Consider the following 21,944-nt stretch of genomic DNA (forward strand, 5'->3'; position numbering starts at 1 on the left):
ATTCAAAGGGTTAGCTCATCATATGAAAAGTTAATCACTTACAGCATCTTTTTTTTCCCATCACAAGGCTGTTTTCATTCTATTTTGCTCTTCCAGAGCAAAATAGAATGAAAATATATATGCATTTTTAATCTCCACAATTAGATTACTTTTAAGTAGAGTTAAATTGAAGTAGATTAATGATTTTTTTTTATCTTCTAGATGAAAAAAACAAAACCCCAGACAGATGGGAATGAGAAAGTTGGCATATGATAATTGATTCCTACCCGCTGGCTTAAAACCATAATTGCCTTCAGTGTCCTGCTGGTGTGAACAAGGACGCACACACAAATCTACACACACACACACACACACTCTTTCTCTCTCCCATGGTACCTGGAGCTACGCCAAAGCTTCTTATCAGTTAATCGGTGTGAAAATGTAATCTTTTACCTTCAGAATCTGCAGAAACACCCTCCGAAGTGCCTCAAGCAGTTATATGTAGTGCATTTTGGACCACCTCCCATTTCAGCAGCTTATCGTTTTAATGCCAAATACCTGCTGATAATTTAACCTGCAGACTCATAAAAGCCACAGTTTGTCCCCAAGGAACCTCATTCATTACTTTTCTACTTATAGGATTTAGTGCAGAATATCCTTTAATACAAGTAATTGAGGCTAATGTGAATCCTTTACAAGTAATGAATTAAACTATTTGTATTTAAGCTCATTGGAAGCCCCCAAACCATATGCACCCTTGGAAAAAAATTGTAAAATGTTTTGTACATCTGTAACGCCCAGCAGCCTTTTCCACTTTTTTTTTCTCTGCGACATGGGCCTTGCATAAAAACGAAGAACCTCCCTAAGTTAATTATGTGACCTGCAAATATATGTGACATGCTCTCAGGTTTGTTGTTTAATGTTATCATATTTTAGGGAATTGGCACAAAGAAAGTAAAACAAAGGCTTGTGGGAAAATCATTAGTTCTGTTATTTGATCCTAAACTACACTGTAAATGTTATTTTCCAGAAATGTACTGTGTTTTACAGGCTTTATCTTGTTTTTTTCTACATTGAGTGCAAATGCCTTAAAACAGGTAAATGACTTTTATTAAAGTTACATTAAGATTTGTAAATTAATATAATGGGACCCTTTTTTTAACAGTATTCAATGCTTCAAGGACTTGAATGTTGAATAACAGTTATGTAAAAATACAAAAAAATACATATGTTGCTGAATGAGTAACTAATGCAACTTTTATTCGTAGTGAAACGTTAAATTAAATATAAAATACGTGCACTGTAAAACATCACAGCCCAATTTAGTTATCACCACTTAACTCGAAGAGCTCTGACAAGTTTTGTATTTTGAATTTAAATTTAAGTTTCCAACAGTTATTCGTTGTGTCGACTAATTGACACTTCTGTTCAATCTGCAGGAGTTCAACTCAGGTTTGCAAGTAATCAATTAAAAAAACAACAACCCCAAGATAAATAGGGTGATGTGGGCTTTTGGATGCTTGAGGAAAAACATACTTTGCAACATTTTGAGTTGAGAGGAAGTGCATTTGAAAGCGTGTCAAGGATGAAGATAAATTATAAGTTTGAATAATTTCTTAGTTTATTAAATGTATTCTAATTATATTAATTATGGCTCACAGTTAATGAAGACCTGAAACTCAGTGTCTCAAAACTTGAATATTACAAAAGACCATTATTTTAAAAAGTATGTGTTTAAAATGGAAATGTTGGCCTCTGAAAGTATGTCCATCTATATGACTCAATACTTGGTTGGGGCTATTTGACTTGAACTAGTGGAAATGGACTTCTCCATCATATTCTATGTATTGAGGTGTATCTGTATAAAGGTGTGGTGGTGAATAGGAAAGGACCTAACAACCATAGACAGTATATGAATAGTTCAGACGGACTTTCCCCACGGAGCTACAGCTACAAGAGGTAAGTTTACCCTAAATTATAACGAAATGTATATAACAAAGTATTTGTTGCATTAATATAAGTTGTGTTGATATTATAGTAGTAACTATGATAAGTCATGATTATGAATGACCTGGAAAGGGTTGATTGGTAGCCTTGACAATTAGCTAAAGCAAAGTTTTTGAAAGTGAAGCAAAAGTTTGAAAGTGACCGTTAAGCGTTCTGACGTCACCTTTAGCGTTCTAACTTGACGGTTATTTCGCGCCCCCCGCCGTGACGTCACCGTGGCGCGAAATGCGAGTTAGCTTTTGAGCTGGTTAATTCATTTTAGCTAGCACTAAAAAGTTAACTCACTCATAGATATCTATGGACTCACTCCTACATGTAAAAGATATAATGAAAACAGAATAGTAAGTCTGTCAGCAAAAGTTGCCAAGCATGTCATATTAAAGTAGGAAAAACTTTAGTCATTCTACACACACACACATTTATTTAACATAACTGTGTCCCTCAGCTTTTGGCTAACGTGCTTTCAATATTTCACTAATTTAACTCGTTATGTTTCCGATTAAGTTGTGTGAAACTAGAGTAACTGCTTATCTTCCAGACTGCGTATCTATTTAACTCTTTAGCCTTGGGTTTATCAGAGTCAGCAAGGAAGGCTATCTAACTTTTACACTGTATACATCTTGTATTTTTTGATAGATCTCACTGTTTATTCTGTAAATTCTGTTTATACTGCCATATTTATATTGATAATTCTATTTATACTGTGCCATATTGCCATACTGATACTATTCGTCATATTTATACCCTTAATCTGTTCATGCCGACATATTTACACTATTTGTGTTATTTACATCTTACAGATTTGCCACTGTCTTTTCGTAGGTCTTCCTGCTTGTATATATGTTTTTACGGTCATATTTTACACCTTTAACTTATATTTTATGTTTATTGCTGTTTGCACCTGGGATAAGAGGCAAACACAATTTCTATTCTCTGTACATATGGCAGCATTGATAAATAAGGTTGAGTTGATAGCTGTGTGTTATCTGGATCCCACATCGGACACTTTCACCTCCTCGCTGTAAAACAATAAAACAATGAGCTGCTGAGTGTTTCTGGGGAAATTGGATGTTTCTTGGTAAGCCAAATAAATATCACCGCCATTAACCATCGTTATCAACACACCAGGACCGTACTTCTGTCCTTCACAGTAAAATACAGTACCGTAAAAATAAAGATACTTTTAAGATTGTCGCTTGAGCGTTCTTACTGCTTTCGCGTTCTTATTCGAAATGTCCGCGAAACACCGGAAAGTGTGTCCGATCAGGGATATAAGCACCAAACGCTGTCTGATTTGGGATACAGTCTCTATTCATGTAAAAGAAATAATGAAAAAACACTGTCAGCAAAAGTTGCCATACATGTCATATTAAAGTAAAAAAAAACCTTTCATTATTCTTCACACACACGTATATATATATAATTATTTACTGTATATTATCCATGTTTTTTTTTTAATACATTTGTAAAATAACTTACTGTTTGACAGTAATTGTTTTTGCTGCCATACTTTTTCCTGCTTTTTTAATGATTTGTTTTTCACAGTATAAAGTGTTGGCAAATTAAAATCTCAAACAGTTGATGGCACCAAAGGAACAGTCGGGATCACGAAAAATGTACAATTCTGAGGGAAACATGAACGTGTGTGTGAAATGTCAGGACAATCCATCAGATATTTGCAAAGACATTTTAGCCAAAATCACAAAATGTTAACCTCATGGTGGCACTAGAAAACTCAAGGGATCACCAAAGTCATCATGGTTTGTCCTCTGGGGACCATGACACTCTCTACAGCAGGTGTGTCAAACTCTGGCCTGCGGGCCAAATTCGGCCCGCAGTATAATTATATTTGGCCCGCGAGGAAATACCAAATGACAACCAGAGCTGGCCCGCCGGTATTATACAGCACAAATAATACTACAAATCCCAGAATGCTCTGCTGGTGTTTTGGCTTGAACACAGTAGATCAGTGTGGAGCAAACTGAGCAACAATTGAAGTTGTCTTTATGCACTTTTTCTTGCTAGTCCAAGGCTTGAATGGCTGCACATTCATTGAAGGATATTATTATTAGTCATTTGGTTTATTATTGTTATTTTATTCTTACATTTATTTTTAGCCTGTGGAAAAAGATTACTGTTAAATTTAAATTTAAAGAAGGCCGGAGATAAAATAAAGGGACATACGATTTTTATTTAAATTTTATTTAAGAAATTTATGCCATTGATGTGTTTGTTTGTTTTATTTGATATTCGATTTTGCATGTTTGCAATATTAAGTTATATCAAGCTTTGCTTGTTCCATTTTGTTTGAACTTGTTTAGGTCAATTTTTTCAATAAATATCAATGTTGGCCCGCGACTTTGTCCAAGTTTAAAATTTTGGCCCACTGTGTATTTGAGTTTGACACCCCTGTTCTACAGAATGTAATGGTAATAAGCAATAATACAAAAATGATATGTATTTTGAAGGTTCTCAAAAAAAAAATAGACCATTGTCCATAGCTGGATGAGTGAGAAACAAGTATTTTAGGAGGTTGGGAAAACATGTTTTCTTGTGTTTGATGGCAGACGGAGGCAGATTGCAGCAGGTTTGTGTTTCTCTTGTTTCCTCCCCTTTTCCTGACTCTCTTCACGTGTGAGACACGGAGCTGCCAGATTGTCTTGGCATGGGGTTGGACGGATTAGGTGTGTGTGTGTGTGTGTGTGTGTGTGTGCGGTGACTCCTTACCTCCTTAAGAATAGATTACTACTCCTCCAGTCTGGAGATCCACTCTGGGGAAGAGGAAGCCAATAAAACACTCAGCTGCCCTGCATGGAGATGCTGCTGCTGTGTGAGCATTTAACTGAATATTTTCATGTGATCCCGTGCTTGTTTGCTGCAAAATGACAGGCACTAGCGTGGCGGCCCAGTTCTCCCCCGCCTCCGGGTCTCAGATACTGTAATTGGGCAAAGGTAGAGGCACGTGGACTCACTGGAGTTAGTACTACGAGCACACTGAGGTCACAAACATCCCAGCATGCTCCACCTGGAAAGTGAAATCTGTACATGAAAATAGCATTAAAACGATTAGTATATACTGATCTTATATGAATTACTTTTTAGCTGCTTAGTAAATCCTGCAATATTTAAATAGATGCTATTATAGTGGCTGCACGGTGGTGTAGTGGTTAGCACTGTTGCCTCACAGAGGGTCGCTGGTTCGACTCCCGCCTGCAGCTCTTCTGTGTGGAGTTTGCATGTTCTTCCTCCCACAGTCCAAAAACATGCACTTAGGTTTAATTGCTGACTTTGAATTGCCTGTAGGAGTGCATGAGAGCTTGATTGTCTGTCTCTATGTGTCAGCCCTGTGATGGTCTGGCGACCTGTCCAGGTGAACCCCGTCTCTCGCCCAATGTCAGCTGGGATTGGCTCCAGTCCCCCTCGACCCGAGTGCGGATAAGCGGTTAAGGATAATGAATGAATGAATGTCATTGTAGTGGCTATATGGTGGTGTAGTGGTTATCAATCTTGCCTCACAGAGGGTCGCAGGTTCAACTCCACCCGGCAGTTCTTCTGTGTCTAGTTTGCATGGCCCCCCTGGTCAGCGTGGGTTCTCACCGGGTTCTCCGGCTTCCTCCTACAGTCCAAAGACAAGGGCTTTCTTGTCCTTAGGAGTGTATGAGAGTGTGAATGGTTGTCTGTCTCTATGTGTCAGCCCTGTGACGGTCTGAGACCTGTCCAGGGTGTAGACCCTCCTCTCGGCCAATGTCAGCTGGGATTGGCTCCAGCCCTCCGGGACCTGAGTGCTAGTAGATAATGAATGAATGTTGCTGTAGTGGACTTGTTAGAACTTAACTGTTTATACATCCAGCAGACGCAGAGCAACATGAATGACTTCAGCCAGAGTTCATGTTCTCAGCTTGTTTGTTGTTTGTATGTAGGATTAAGGAAATGCTACCGGCCCAAATGTAATAAAACTTTGCAAGATTGCATTTGTGCTATACATCTAATTTGGTATGGCTGCTCATAATAAGCCCTGACGAGTCAGTGTGGCCACTAATGGTAGCAGTGATCTACTGTGGAATGTCTCCTGTAAGCAGACTTCAGAAAGTATAAACAGAATTTCACTATAATAAACCAACGGTCGGCAGAATAGCTGCAAATGCAGCGTTGCTGGCAGTTACAGGAAAGCAGAAATCCATTGGCACGACGGATTCAGCTCATTTTACAGGCGCAACACTGTATAAAATATTTTCCAGAAATGTACTGTATTATTTTACACGGTTTGTTTATCTATGTCAAATGCAAAGGCCAAAAAAAATAAATTACTTTTATGACAAATATTAACCATAAAATGTAAACCATATAATTTAATATACCATATAATTTAATGATATATATATAATTAAACTGACGGTAGGCACCCTTTGCTGCCAGACTTTACAGTCTATTGTTTGTATCTGATTTCACTTGATGACAACTGCAGCATTAGTCCAAAATTCACTCTTATATAAGAATTTCAGTCCAAACACAGGGTTTTCTGATTGCTGCTCATTAACTGTGATCATTTGCTGATTTTATTTTATTTTCATATGAATATTATTAGGGTTTCAACTGTTGCATTCTGAAGCTACTGTTGGTTACAACTGTCTACATTATCCAAGAACCAAATGAAACATTTAACTTGCAAGCAAAAAAAAGGTCTGAAATTATGGTCCAGATAGGATTACCCAGATATTATTTGAATGCTTTCCCCATAATATGACAAACAAAATATTACAATTCAATTTAGGCCAAATATATTTAGGGTCCATAACAGTCATGCATGTCTCTGATGTCACTGATGTGTGTAAATCATTTGTGTTACAGCTGCTATGAATGCACAACAGACGAGAGGACAAAAGATAAAAACAGAAATGAAAAAACAAAATCATGAGCAATGTGAGCTGTGAGAGAGAAGAGTGGAAAACGGTTTGTGTGGTGCTTTTGGTGGAGCAGCAAGAGATGAAGAGGAGGTGGAGGAGGAGGAGGAGGAGGGGGATAAACACAGTGATGGAGAGTGAGTGAGAGGGGGGAGGAGCAGAGAGATGATTCCTCGCTCTAATCCTCTAGACACACGCTCGGTCTGGCTGCCGACTGGCTCAGAGAGAGACGGAGGCAGGTGGAGGACGCAAACGGAGAGAGAGAGAGAAACCAAGTGGGAAGGAAAAACAAGATGAAGGGAAGAGAGGAAAGGAGAGCTGCCTCTCGTAAACCACGCTGACAGAACCGCGGAGAGGAAGAGAGAGGAGGACGAGGAGGACTGGAGGAACCCGTGGGTCTCGCAGCAGAGGGAAGGGCGAGGAGGAGGAGGAGGAGGAAGAGGAGTGCGATGCTCCAGTCCAGCGCTGCCTGAACCAACCCAGGAGAGGAGGAGAAGAGGAGCAACAGAGAGGAACGGGAGGAATCCATTAAAAAAAATAGCTGGAAGACGGAGATAGAGGAGAATGGAGGAGCGGAGAACCAGCAGAGACACAGAAGCCTGCTTGGCCAGGCTCACATGAGTCCCCACACCAGACTGAACCAGAACCAGAACCAGAACCAGAACCAGTGATGAGTGATGGGCGTCTGTCTGCACAAACTACAGACGCTCCTTGAAACTCCGTAGAAGTAGATGAGTGCTGGTGTGTGTGTCAGTGTGAGAGCATATGACAGACCAGCTGTTTTAGGAGGTAAACAGGGTCAGGTGCCCCCAGGAGGAGGACACGAGGAGGGAAGCAGGAGGACAGACGCATGGACGGAGAATCTCACCTGCAGACGGTGTTGAGGACGAGAGCAGCCAGCGAGTAGACCAGCTTCATCTAACCATCTCAGGTGTTGAGGGACAGCAACAATCAGCAACGATGAGGTCCCACTGAGCTTCGTCTAGGTCTTTTTTCTTTTACACGAGCCACCTGAAGGCACTCCCTACCTCATTCCAACCCAACAAGTGGATTTGAAGACTCAGAAAGGAGGACTTTAACACCAGGTGGTGCCCCGTTTCCTGTCCCAGTGGATGCCTGTGAGCCCTAACCATGGGAGAATGGACCATCCTAGAGCGCCTCCTGGAGGCCGCCGTGCAGCAGCACTCTACTATGATCGGAAGGTGAGTTCTTGTTGCTGTGATTGTTATTGTGCATCTTTATTTTTCTACTGTATGTCTAGTCGGACATACGGTTTTCAAAATAAAAGCATGGCAATGCATGCTGAATCCTTCCCTGCTTTCAGTCTTTAATCCCTCTGAGTGACATGATGAGGGACACTGTGAGTCCTCATAGAGGCTTTGGACATCAGCACAGTGTGAGGACATGTCACCATAGAAGTCCACAATGTCTTTATTGTGCTGAATCTTTTTCTGCTGTAGCGCTTCGTCTACATTCTCCCTCTTTAACATGAACTCTGCTCCGGAGCCATTCCATTACACATCCCACAATCCCTCCCTTCCCTCTTATCTTTCGCTTTCTTTCCCTGTCAACTATGAAGTCATTTCACAGCCCTAAAAAAAAAAAAAAGAGTCACAAGCGCAAGGTCACGGCTGTTATGATTAATGCATCGTTGTACATGCCCAGATGTCTTGTATTTTAGTTTGAATAACTCACTCGTCCACCGCAGAATCAGCAATTATTGATGAGCGTTTTAGCCACAGAGGCACATCAGCTCTGTAGATGATATTAAACATGATTTAACATCTAGTAAAAGACACATCCAAGAGTTTGGGGTTTTCTTGGGACATCTTTTGGGTCATCATGGGTTCATTAGTGACTGGATTAGCAGTTTAAACCGATTCCCCGAAGCTTCTGACTCAGGCTGGATAGTGGTGCTCTTGAATTATTGAGTGAATAAATGTCAGACAGTTTGTGGAGTAAATGATGTGCAGAAATATTCTTTTTTTTTTTGGCAAAAGAGTGTGAATTTTGCGAGTGTGAATTTTGTCGCGCTGTGAAACTGAGGCGGTCTCGTTCTGAGTGTGTTCTGTTGCTTGAATGCTTAGTAAGAGTTGTTTCCTTTGGTGTTATGATGAATGATTGGTCAGCATTTGCTTCCCTTCATTCATGAGACACTGGAAGAGCATAAAGCATCGCTCATCAACCGGACTAGTCATCCAGGCTGCAGGGGCTCAGTGAGAGCGAGAAAGAGAAAAGACAGAAGGAGAAGAGGGTTGTTAAGGAGGATGGAGGAAAATTAAATCCCAGAAGGAGGTCGGGGAAAGGAGAGAGAGAGAAAAAAGAGTTTGGTTGCAAAGTAGAGAGGAGACGAGTGCGAGATGTAAGAGACAGGAAGCAGATGACGGGGTAAGAGTAAAAAGGCGAGGGGCGGTGAGGAGACGTTATTCACAGACAGGCGAGCAGACACATGGCGTCGGTCTGCAGGCGTTGGGAGGACGCCAGGAGGACGTCTCGGCACGAGATGGTGCTGCATGTCATGACCTAACGGGGCAACCAGGACACCCGGCGGCTAAAAGCCTCAGATCATCTTCATGCAGATTATATCTGTTGTCCAGACAGTTGAAATGTTCAGATGACAGGAGGAAAGATCGGCTTTTTTAAAAATGTTTCATTCAAAAACACTGAGAGCAGTGAAGCTTGTTGTTTTTTAAAAGTTTGATAAAATGCTGCAGTTGTTGTCGTCCAACATGTTTGATATCAGTTCAGTTCAGTTTGACTGAATACTTTGTTGGTCAGTCTGTGGGTTTGACTCTCATTGTGGAGAAATAAAAAGACTGAAGTGAGATGAATAGACAAAACAATTCTTTTTTGATCAAGGTGTTCTTATTTTGTTTTACAGATTATAGTTTACAATTTAACATAGGTCCAACAGAACACAAGTACCAGACTTAAGAGTTCACAGTGTGAAATACATAGTTCAAAATACAGAATTCACATAGCCAGATTAGCAAAAATCAGAAAGAAAAAAAAGAGAACAAAGAAACAAAAACATAACAACAAATACATAAATATAATTATAATGATGACTGAGGCCAACAGCAGAGGTTTACAGTATTATATTGTCTGCCTGCATATCTTCAAACATTAAGAAAGGCTGCCAAATGTGATAAAAATTTCTAGTAGACCCCCTAATTGTGTATCTGATCTTCTCCAACTTGATATGGTGCATGATTTCCCTAATCCAATGACTGTATGTTGGAGGTGTTGGGTCTTTCCATTTCAATAATATCAGTCTCCTAGCTAGGAGAGAGCAGAAAGCCACCATTTTTTTCCCCACATCCCCAGATGAGAGTCTATCTGGGTTACACCAAACAGCGCAATGAATGGAGACGGTGCAAGCTTTTTTGCAAAGATCTTAGAAAAGGTCTCAAAGATGGGCTGCAGACAAAACAATTCTTGATCGAATTTAATTTTGGGGACAAAAAATGCAGTTAAACAGTTAAATCGCAATTCATTGTATCGTAATGCTCAACGTAACGCAAAATGCTCAAAATCGCAATGATATCGTATCGTATCGTGACTCAAGTATGGAGATAAAACTGTATTGTGGGGTCGATCAGCTGATTCACACCTCGATGTATACACATTTGAGTGCATTTTCAACAGAACCTCTTCAGCTAATAGAAGCTGGTGGTTAGCTCAAGGGTACTTCAGCAGGTTGAGTGTCTTGTGCTCAGGTTATGTTGAATGATGGAGCAATAGCTGTGGATTCCTTAAGTCTCATCAAAGACAAGGCACAATATTCTAAAAAATGAAGCGTTTTAACAGTGAGTAGGTTGTTAAGCTGTGAGTCTCTCAGCTGTAAACTGACATATTGACTGTCCAGTTGGCCCACTGCCTGGCTATATATTATGCTGTTTTACTTACTCTACTTATTGAATTGTTTATGTGGTTTCTACTGGCATGTTCATCGGAAATCTAAAGCCTTGTTCACACGTCAAAACAGAACTGAACTGAAGCCTAGTAGCTCGTTATCCTGTTTAACTGTAAAGGTCCCAAACGTCCTTCCCATGCTCCATGGTTGAAGGATGTCGTGTTTCAAAACAGGGATGGTGGTCTTATATCCTGTATATTATTTGGTGTCTTTGTATTATGTGTTCAAAAATCGTTAAAATATAAAGAGATGTTAAAAATGCACCGTCAGGACATTCCAAACCAACAGGCAGCATTGAAACCCAAACTATAAACCAACATGGTCTCACAGGAATCCGTGAAATAGCCACGGATTCGCTTTACTCAAAATCCGTGGAATAGCCACGGATTCACTCAAATTTCCGTGAAACTGACATGGATTTCGCTACAATGCAAGTTAATGCCAGTCATATCCCGTGGCTATTCCAACATACAAAGTGATTATGTACATTCACTGAGTGAATATTTAGAAAATAAAACATATATTTCTCGCTAGAAATGTGATCAAAATCCATTTTTATGCAGAAACTAAGTCAAAATATTGATTTTTCACTAAAAATGAGAGAACTGTCCGCCATGTTTTTTGTTCTGACCGCTGGGACCTTGAAAGTCACGTGACTTGGAACAAACCAATAGGAACAAATATCCATGGAATAGCCACGGGATATGACTGGCATTAACTTGCATTGTAGCGAAATCCGTGTCAGTTTCACGGAAATTTGAGTGATTCCGTGGCTATTCCACGGATTTTGAGTTAAGCGAATCCGTGGCTATTTCAGGATTCCTGTGAGACCAGGTTCCTATAAAGCCATGTTGGCTAATCATGTAAAGAAGAAGAAGATGTATGCCAATCAGAAGCCTGAACAAAAGCAATTATCCAAACGCTTCCTGCCTCCTTTGATTCTCTATGAAAAGTAATGCACATACAGTGAGGAGGAGGCAGGGATAAACAAAGAAAGGATGTCATGTCATTTATTCATCTCTAAAATGTTGTAAATCAGTCCTAATTGCTTCCAGCTATTCCTGCTAATATAAACCTTTTATCTGTAGTTCCTGTGTGACAGCCTGTACGTGTCCACAGTAAAATGCTTCCTGCATCTGGCTCCTCTACAGCTCAGAACCATCTAATCTGGGACATCACTGCTGACATGAATTTTTATAAACGCACGCTAATACTCCCTCAATCCTAAAATCTATTGGGCCCTCCGCTGCCATTTCACACATCTCATTGGTCGGTGCAGGTGCCGTCCTGCCGGAGCAGCGTTGGACAGGTTTGAGTCCTGCGGCGTGCCAGCGTGTTCTCATGAGCCCGCCATGACGACCGCCCGCCGGCCAGAGAGGATCCGTCATACATGAGTCACACACACATTAGGGGGAATATAACACTTGTTTGTGTAAGATTACAAATGGCTCTAGAGATTCCCTTCTACGGTCAGGGTTTGGATATACTCAGACTGTGTGTTAACCCATTAAGGGAAAAAATGCCTGTAAAACCTCTGGGCGATTTCCAAATGAGCCCCTAAAACCTGAAGTTTTTCTGGAAATTCAACAACTACTAAATAATAGATTTTTCAGCCTCTGTAGCAGATAGAAATGAAATTCAAAAAGTATTTGAGAGCTTATACCCGTGGCTTTCATACGAAGTTGAGTTTATTTGTCCAAACCTTCAATAAAGTTTTTTAAAAAATCAACAAACTCAGCAAATGTTACATTTGACTGAATAAAAATCCTATGCATAATACTAATACATGCCCATTAGCAAGATGCAAACATGATATGACCACTGGAAGAAATAGACATAGTTCTCATTAGCCTACTGTAATAAAAAATAATAATTATCATAATAATAATAATAATACATTTTATATATTGCACTTTTCAGGGTACTCAACGACGCGTAAAGTAATATAAGACATAAACAGTCATGATTTCTTATATCATCATCACAATCAATTAGCCTATTATTATTATTAATATTAATATATTATTAATATTGTTATTATCTCCAGATGGTCACAAATCTGTCTGTTCTTCGGTGAAAATATGTCGTCTAAAAACATATTCCTCATCCATAAATGCCGGTCGATTGGTTCCGAGGGTTCAAAGTCCGGATCAGCAATAAAATGATCGGCGCTGTTTTCATCAGATCTCTTCCGTCACTTCCTGCTGAGCTCCTCCACTATATATATATATATATATATACATATAGATAGATAGATATGCCTCCGCTATAGTCGTCTTCCAACATGATTTATAAGTTCTGGAAAAGTCCCATGATGCATTGCGACACTCCCGCATGTATTCTGATGCATTTCATTGGCCAAGAGACCGAAAATAGGTGGAAAAAAACTACAAATACTACAAAATGACATATCCGCTGTCCCGGCCTTAATGGTAGAGTGACGCTACAGCGCTCCCGGGTTTCAATGGTAGAAATGCGGTAATGCTTTCCCGGCGTCAATGGGTTAAACGTGAGCTTTGTGTACTTTGTGGGGATATCACATGTGCTCGGACGGGTTTGGGTCCTGTCTTTGTGTATCCACCTGCTACCTGTGATTAATTCCTGTCATTACGGCCAGTGGGGCAGGTATAAACCATCTGATGGACTGTGGGACACCAGCGCCTGTTGGTACACACACACTGATGAAGTACTCTCTACCTAACTACTGTCAACACATCCCTCATGGTGTCTCTCTGCTCCCATTGGCTCCAGTCCCACATGTGAGCTGTCACTGGTCAGACTGGGCTAAACATGCAGGTGTGTCCTCCCACCAGCCTGATATTGATCTCCAATAATGGGCTAGGAAGTGGAGCTTGATAGAAGACAGGACACTTAATGAAACAGACTTTATTCCTGTCCATTTGCAATACTAATGGACTCGTGGGTTGCAGCGACTGGAATGTTAAGTGAGTGATTAAAGCTGTAAGTACCTCATTGACTTTTTTGCCTGGTAAAATAAACCACGATGGTAATTAGCAGGACAAATATTTATTCTGGCAATACCTTTCCCGTTAAGAGAGCTGTGGTTAAACACCTGGAGGACAGATAAAAGATAACGACCACTGTTATAAAGCTGTTATAAAGCTGAGTGAGAACCATAAACTGGGTCACTCCCCATGCCTCTTTAAAGACCACATTGGCCCCGATATAAGAAGACTTAAGGCCCCCCCTTGTTAGCTTAGCAACACTGCTATATGAGAGTGTACAGAATCTGATGCGTCCCTTTTTCTTTCATTCTTTCTTAATATTTTCAAAAATATTGGCTTATATTTTGGTAAATATTAAACTATAAAGGCCTCAGTGGACTTGAATTGAAAAAACTTTTTTCCCCAACGAGGTCCAAAGTGTTTGTACGTTTTCCAAGAGGCCGCATTTGAAATCGGGACAATTTTTTTCTCAAATAATGGCCTCTTTGGAGATGTGACCTGCTCTCTAATTGGTCAACATTTTGGTCGAAAGAACAGCCACTTGGCTTTCTAATTTCACAGGGGAGGGATGGCTAATTTAAGCTTTGTTTTGGTAACTTCTCTAATGGAAACTTTCCAAACCTAAAGGACTTTTGGTATGTTCAAGTCTTGATAGTCCTGCCTGTTTTTACAGTTTCTTACAACGTCAAACAGTGTAGTTTTGGTGATCTTTTCAAGAAAGCCAATGTTTTTCAGAGGGTTAAAAATGTAGAAATAAACAAGAATGGCAAAAATACACACACACACAGTGCTTCATCCAGTTGAGTTGGATGGAGAGTTCGTACTTTTCAACCGCCGTAGTTTGGTGCGCATCCGAGTGCTATTACTGTATTTACTCCTGTTTAAACAAACCGCACCAAGGGTGATAATGAGCCAAGTTTGGTTCAAACCAACTCAAAAAGGCGGTTGGGAAAATGCCCTAAAATACATTCCTTGCAGCTCATTGTGAGTGTGAAACAGAATCCCTGACATGGTTGAAGGTTAGCTTGTATCTCAGCATGCCTTGGCACATGTGCACTTCCCAGGAGGTGATCCAGAGTGTGTAGGTGTGTTTTGGCAGCATGGCTGCTCAGCAAGGCTCTCTGAGTCAAATGAGTGTTGTCACTCAGGAGCCATCAGCTTATCTGTCTAGAAAAGCATGTGTGTGTGTGTATTTGTATGCCAAATGCACTGTTTAAGCAATGCACACAATGCATACACCAAAGCCAAAACTAATATTTAATAGTGAGCAACGTACACATGCGACTGAGCTTGTTTGTTGACAGGTTACAGCTCTGTCGTCACATGACCTTTACATCATCGTGCATTTATTTAGCAAATCCCTGTGGAGTGCTTCACAACCCCCACAGAGGTGATGGATGATGTGATTTTGTTTGCACAGAATGGGCTTATCTGGCAAAATGTATGCTGTAATATTGGAAAGAAGAAGGATAAGAAAGGCTATAAAAGGGCTGTGATATACTATAGCTGCAGATTCCCCAGAGAGATAGTTAGAAAGAGACACTTACAGAAGGCCAAGTGAGACCTCTGACATCCATTCACTGTCTCTGCTTTCACACTTCTTCCATCTATATGTAATGACCCCTGGGATGCTGCCATAGGAAAGCGGTTATTAATATGACCGCACATGTTCCATAGGGACATGAAGAATCTTATGAATAGGCATTACACTCAAAAAAATGATTCAAGCCCTTCTTAGATGTGACACATTAATGTATTGTTTGTCTAATGAAAATATATCAATTAAAATTAAATCAAAAGTAGTTTAAGAAGTGTAACCTAAAATGTATTAATTGACTCTCCTGTCCTTCCCTTCAACCCAAAAACAATGACTTTCAGTTTTCCAATTCTATGTTTTTAGGTTGAACGAACACAATTTCTTTATTTTAGCTCTCCTCGACATAAACAAATTTAAATACAATACATACATGTTTTTAATTTGAGTTCGACCAAATGTAAAAAAAAGTGAGCTACATTAACTCAAATACATTACATTGCATCGACGCACTTGTTTTGAGTTTGGGCTACATATATTTGTTTGATGGAAATTCTGCCCACAATTGAATTGAGTTCATCCAATGAGTTATTTTTTTGAGTGTAGATGCATGTAATTCCTGCAGCATCCTTGACTTTTAGAACTAGCATACAGCATCCACCTGCTGATAAAACCTCAATTTATGTCAAAGATACATGTTTCCATTGAAGGTGCTCCTGGAGTGTGCATTAGAGTTCATGTCAGTACTGATAGAGGGATTGATCTCTTCTAGCGGTGCTGCTAGAGAAACAAACATGGTAGAAATGAGCCTCGGGAGCAGCAAAGAGCTGCTGGCAGCCTTTCATGCCTGGAGTACTACAACCAGCCTCCATGGGGATCGCTGGAGAGGCAACATGAGTAGTAGCTGGGGGAGAAACCAGCACATCATTATGCAGCTTCTGTTCTCATTTCTTTCTGCTTACACCTCACATACACTTCCCAGCATCCTCTCTCTGATTCTCAGCTGCTTATTCTCTCTTCTTTTGAGCCTCACAGTCACATATGCAGAGGTCAGAGGTCAGGGGTCAGCATGTTGTAATCGACTCCCATTGCCAGTGTGTGTGTGTTTTCATCAGACATCGTGTTAGAAGATTAACCTCCATCTTAATCCTGTTTTAATGCTATTCACACATTCATTAAGAAAACATACAATACACACATTTAGGTCTTTATTTTACATCGTTGTAGTTTTCTAACTGTGTCTGTAGCAAGGTTATTATAGTTAACGAAAACTAACGAAATAACAAAAACTAGAATTGAAAAAACATTTTCGTTAACTGAAATAAAAATAAAAACTAGAGTTTTTAAAAAAACGATAACTAACTGAAACTGTATTTTGTGGTTACAAAACTAACTAAAACAAACTCAAATTATAGTGAAAATGTCCTTAGTTTTCGTTTTTGTCAACTTTTTTCATTCATAATTCAGTGTTTCTATTGGAACATGCAACACATGGTGAATATGTTTACTGAGACTGGGATGTTTACACTAGAACCAAAATACAAAACAGTTAATAACCTTATTGGGGCTGAGATGATAAACCAAAGGAAATAAAGGAAACATTTATTATGATCTATTTGAATCTGGCACCCAACACATAGCCCATTACAAAAAAACTAAAGCTAACACTAAAACTAATAAAAACTAAACTAAAACTAAGCATTTTCAAAAACTAAAAACTAAACTAAAACTAGAAAACTCACTCTAAAAACTAACTAAAACTAACTGAATATGAAAACAAAAATTCACAACGAAATTAAAACTAAAACTAATGAAAAATCCAAAACTATTATAACCTTGGGACAGAGAGGAGAGAGAGGGATGGATAAAGATAGAGGGATTAGGCAGGAGAAAGGGTCAGAGTTGAGACAGATTTCACCTTCAGGCCTCGGGGAGGAACCGTCTCTGACAGCGTGACTCAGTCAGGCTTACAGGTTTAGTGTTAGCACCTCGCTGGAGTACAGAGCAGATCTGTTGATACTGGAGGGTTACTTTAACCCGGAAAGCAACCCTGCAACAGAATAGAACCAGTCAGTCAGGGTGCATTCAAGGACCTGTTACCATATCTGACATCCAAGAAGTGAAAATCACCTGCCAACATCTACACCAGGGGTCTCAAACTCAAATTACCTGGGGGCCGCTGGAGACAGTATCCAAATAACCAAAAAAAGACACAAAATGACAGAAAAAAACTAAATTACTTAAGAAAGACACAAAAAAAGACTGAAAAAACACTAAATGACTTTAAAAAGACACAAAATGACCAAAAAATACACAGAATTACCAAAAAAAGACACAAAATCATTTTAAAAAGACACAAAATGACCCCAAAAAGACACAAAATGACCAAAAAAGACTAAATTACTTAAAGAAAAAAAACAAAATGACCCAAAAAACACAGAATTACAATATATATATAGGCCTATACAAAATATTACGAAAAAAGACACAAAATTATTTAAAAAACACACAATGATTTTTTTAAAAAGAGACAAAATTATTTTAAAAAAAAGACACAAAATTACCACAAAAAAAGACACAAAATTACCAAAAAAGTAGTTAAAGGGACCTTCCCCACACAACACGGTAAAGTACCATACCTATAAAAGACCCATTAAACTTTCATATCAAGGTGGGGGCCACATAATATCATTATGAGGGCCGCAATTGGCCCGCGGGCCGCAGGTTTGAGACCCCTGATCTACACTACGCTGTCAGAAAGTCAATACTTGAACACGCCAACATGAAAAACATCTGCATTACCAGCCACATGATGACAACATTGATGTGATGAATTATTGATCAAGTTTTAGATCTCTGCAAGATTTTCATACCTTGTTGATGTCAGCTGTATGGAAGGTAGCATAGAGAATACGCTGGTTGTTGGGTGTAATATGTATAGATATGTCAGTGAAGTATTAGTTATATAAATATATGTCAGCTTTATCAGAAAGTTGCTAGTCCTCATAAGGCCTAATGAGGGAGGTGATTTAATGTCAAGCTGTGTAACCATAAATAGTTAATGCAGTAACGTAGTACATCTGTGGGTAATACTGCTTCTCTTTTAATAAATCTTTCATCAAAACCAAGGACAGTAAAATAACCAACTTCACTCTTTGACGTTTCCAGATATGATGAACGATTCGATTTTCTTTATAATTTTCTAAAATCGATGCCCATCCCTAGTTGTATGTATGTTGTAATATAACAAAACCAAAAACTCAGGACACTTTATTTATGGTTGCAGTTCTTTTGTTAGTTTGTCCTGTAAATTGTTGCTATTTATTTTAAGTTCAATATTTTATTAACTACCTCAGACATTGTGATTTCCTTTATTTGTTAAAGAAAAATACTGCTGCGTTATTGTTTTTCAATAAAATAAGATTCAAACATTGAAGGTTCAGCTGTGAGTTATAAAAAAATCGGAATCGGCAGGTCAGGCTTTTTAAAAATCGGTGATCAGTGATCGGCCAGAAAATTGCAATCGGTGCACCCCTAGAACTTATATATACAACTTTTTCATGTGCCCACAAGTGTCATGAATATTGGAGAAAAAACATTTTGTTTTTACTTGAGATGGGCGTTTGGGAGAAACCTGCCAACTGGATTTTCTATAACATTAATGATCAAGTAATCGCTGCATACATACATGCGCAAAATAAAGGATATATATACAGTATTATGCAAAAGCCTGTTTTGATAACGGATGCTTTTATTTGAAAGTATAAAAAAGTGATTTCCTGATTGTAAAACTAGTGAGATTAAACTGTAAAGAAAACGTCAAGGAGTTCAATTTTAGCCTCCGAAGAGACATGAGGTTAGTTTTCACAGTAATCTTCATATTTAAATGTGTTTTGTGTTTAAATAAGTTTTGGATCAAATTAAACTCAGTAATTAATTCTAGCAAGGTTTGATACAGTTAGCTAGTTTTGCTCAAAGTAACTCTCTTGTATTTCTGTGTGTTTTATAATTATTATAGCAACTTTCAGTTTTCAAACTGTAGCTTTATCCAACTTAATTCTCAGCTCGTTGGCTGATTGACGTACGGCTGCAGAACTGAACGCTCAGCGTGTTTCAGTCCAGTGATTCTGATACGCAGTCAGATAAAATTACAATTAAAAAATAAACAGATCAATTAAAAATTCCACGTGATCGTGCAAATTCTTAACGACGTTTAATCCATCATCGATTAATTATTCCCATTCCTAGTCTTAACAAGTTATACATATTACACTATTTACATTTTTACAACCTCTCCTGTCCTCTCCTCTCTGATCTGTGTAAACAGCCCGCAGTCCTGTCTGATTTCCAGTGAATACTTGGGATTCAGAGGGTTAAACTGATATGTTGTTTTTTATAGGTAACTAAAAACTAACTTTCCGAACTAACACCACAGCAGCACATTGCTGACTGGAAGTGTCCCAGCCACATCATAATTATATTGTCATTGTGAATTCTTTTGGGTATGATAATCATGTAATAATAATCTGTATTGTGACAGCCCTAATGGGAACATCATTTCTACACTGTGTAGTGCTATGGTATGTTTACAGAACACACAGTGAGACTGCAAATGAATGTTACCAAGCCTGTGGACTGGTATAAAGTCTCTGACTAGTCAGATATAAAGAAAACTACATAAAATATGAGGGCTAGAATTAAGACAAAGAGCTTTGATCTATGTTTGGTACAAAGTTTACACTGCAGCTTTGAAGTTTTCTCAGTTGGGTCTATTTGTGTGAGCTGGTGACTGTGAGATCATCGTCTTATTTATAAAATCTGCTTTAATGACTCCTGACTAACAGCGTTTCTATACAGGCATCATAAAGCTACAGACATTCTCCTTTTATTTGATTGATTCTTCTGTTTGTGTGCTGATGTTCTGATAAAAGCGCTCCTCTTCATATCTCCACATGCATCTTTCTTCTTCTTTTTTCTCTCTGCCTCCTCGCTTTATCTGGCCGTTTGAAGATAAAAAAGGCTCCTCTGCTGTTGATTTATCCTCCTTATCCAGCCGCCCATCACCGGCTGCAGCTTCACATTTTACTGTGTTCTCTAATGCAGCTATTCTCAACCTGGGGGTCGGGACCCCGATTGGGGTCGCGAGATGATTTCTGGGGGTCGCCAAATCATTTTGGAAGTCAGCTCTGTCTCCACTGTGTTAAAGTGTTCATGTGTTAATGTGTTTTTGGTCACTTAATGTCTTTTTTTGGTCATTTCGGGGTTTTTTTTTTGTCATTTTGTGTCTTTTTTTTGTCATTTTGTGTCTCTTCTTGGTCATTTTGTGTCTTTTTTGATCATTTTGTGGTCAATTTGTGTCTTTTTTGGTCATTTTGTTTCTTTTCTGCGTCATTTTGTGTCTTTTTCAGTCATTTCGTCTTTTTTTGGTCATTTTGTTTCGTTTCTGCGTCATTTTGTGTCTTTTTGGTCATTTGGTGTCTTTTTTGGTCATTTTGTTTCCTTTTTTTGGTCATTTTGTGTCTTTTTGTGGTAATTTTGTTTCTTTTTTGGGTGATCTGAACTGTGTGTGTGAGATTGTGTTCAGTGAGCGGGGGTCACGGACAACATGCATGTTAAATTGGGGGTCGCGACTCAAAAAGGTTGAGAACTACTGCCGTAGTAGATACTTTTAATTACTGTAAATCAAAGAATAGCATAAAACTTTAAATTCTACTGTCTTTTGGTCATTTTATGTCTTTTTAGGCCATTTTGTGTCTATTTTTTTAATCATTTTGTGTCTTTTTTGGTCATTTTGTTTCCTTTTTTGGTCATTTTCTGTCTTTTCTGGTCATTTTCTGTCTTTTTTGGTCATTTTGTTTCCTTTTTTTGGTCATTTTGTTTCTTTTTTGGGTGATCCGAACTGTGCATGTGAGATTGTGTTCAGTGATCGGGGGTCGCGGACAACATGCATGTTAAATTGGGGGTCGCGACTCAAAAAGGTTGAGAACTACTGCTGTAATGAACCAGCTGAGGGCTCTCAGCCTGCTGTACATTCATCTTTTAGAGCGTGTGTTGGTGTCGACTGTTCCTCAGAGGCAGTATCAGCTTGTGCACAGTGTGATTGACTCAACATGAATAAAAAATTGCGAGTGCACACAGTCACACCTTGCTGAAGTACACACGATTTCCGCCAGGACCAACATAGTATCAGAGACATCTGATTCACTGCCCCCTCACACGTGTGCACACTCACCCTCACTCTCAACCAGATGGTCATCCAAATATACAAACATGTGCGTAAGCAAACTTGCTTAATATATTTAGTCATCACTCAGGGGCAGAAACGTACACATACGCTCTCACACATACCACCGAAGCTGTCACAGCTCGTCTCTGCATATGAGCAACCAGATAAAGTGTGACAATGCATTCGCACCTCCCCACACACACACACACACATGATCCCAATCACAGATTCTTTAATTAAGCAAGCTGTGGGGAGTGTGTTTGACTCTGGGCAATATGCTTCATTCACACCGCCCTCTTAGCCAATTATGAACGAGCTACTTGGTAGACAAACAGATAAATTTAGCCTTCGCAGCCTGTAGAACGACAGCACGACTCGTTCTGTCGGCTGCTGTTGACTGACGGAAGCACAGTGT

The 21,944-nt window shown here is 39.2% G+C and overlaps 1 protein-coding gene across 1 annotated transcript in view; it reads left to right on the forward strand.

Annotated features, from left to right (window-relative positions):
• Positions 1–7,329: 7,329 nt before the first annotated feature.
• The window catches only part of LOC131970609 (gap junction delta-2 protein), a 39,648-nt gene continuing 25,033 nt past the window's right edge, over positions 7,330–21,944 (forward strand). Inside the window, exon 1 of the mRNA XM_059332041.1 lies at positions 7,330–8,089. Coding sequence (XP_059188024.1) covers positions 8,019–8,089 — 71 coding nt within the window. The 5' untranslated portion in view covers positions 7,330–8,018. The remainder of the gene's footprint in view (positions 8,090–21,944) is intronic.

This window comes from Centropristis striata, chromosome 4 (assembly GCF_030273125.1).
Source record: "Centropristis striata isolate RG_2023a ecotype Rhode Island chromosome 4, C.striata_1.0, whole genome shotgun sequence".
In the NCBI taxonomy this organism is placed as follows: Eukaryota; Metazoa; Chordata; class Actinopteri; order Perciformes; family Serranidae; genus Centropristis; species Centropristis striata.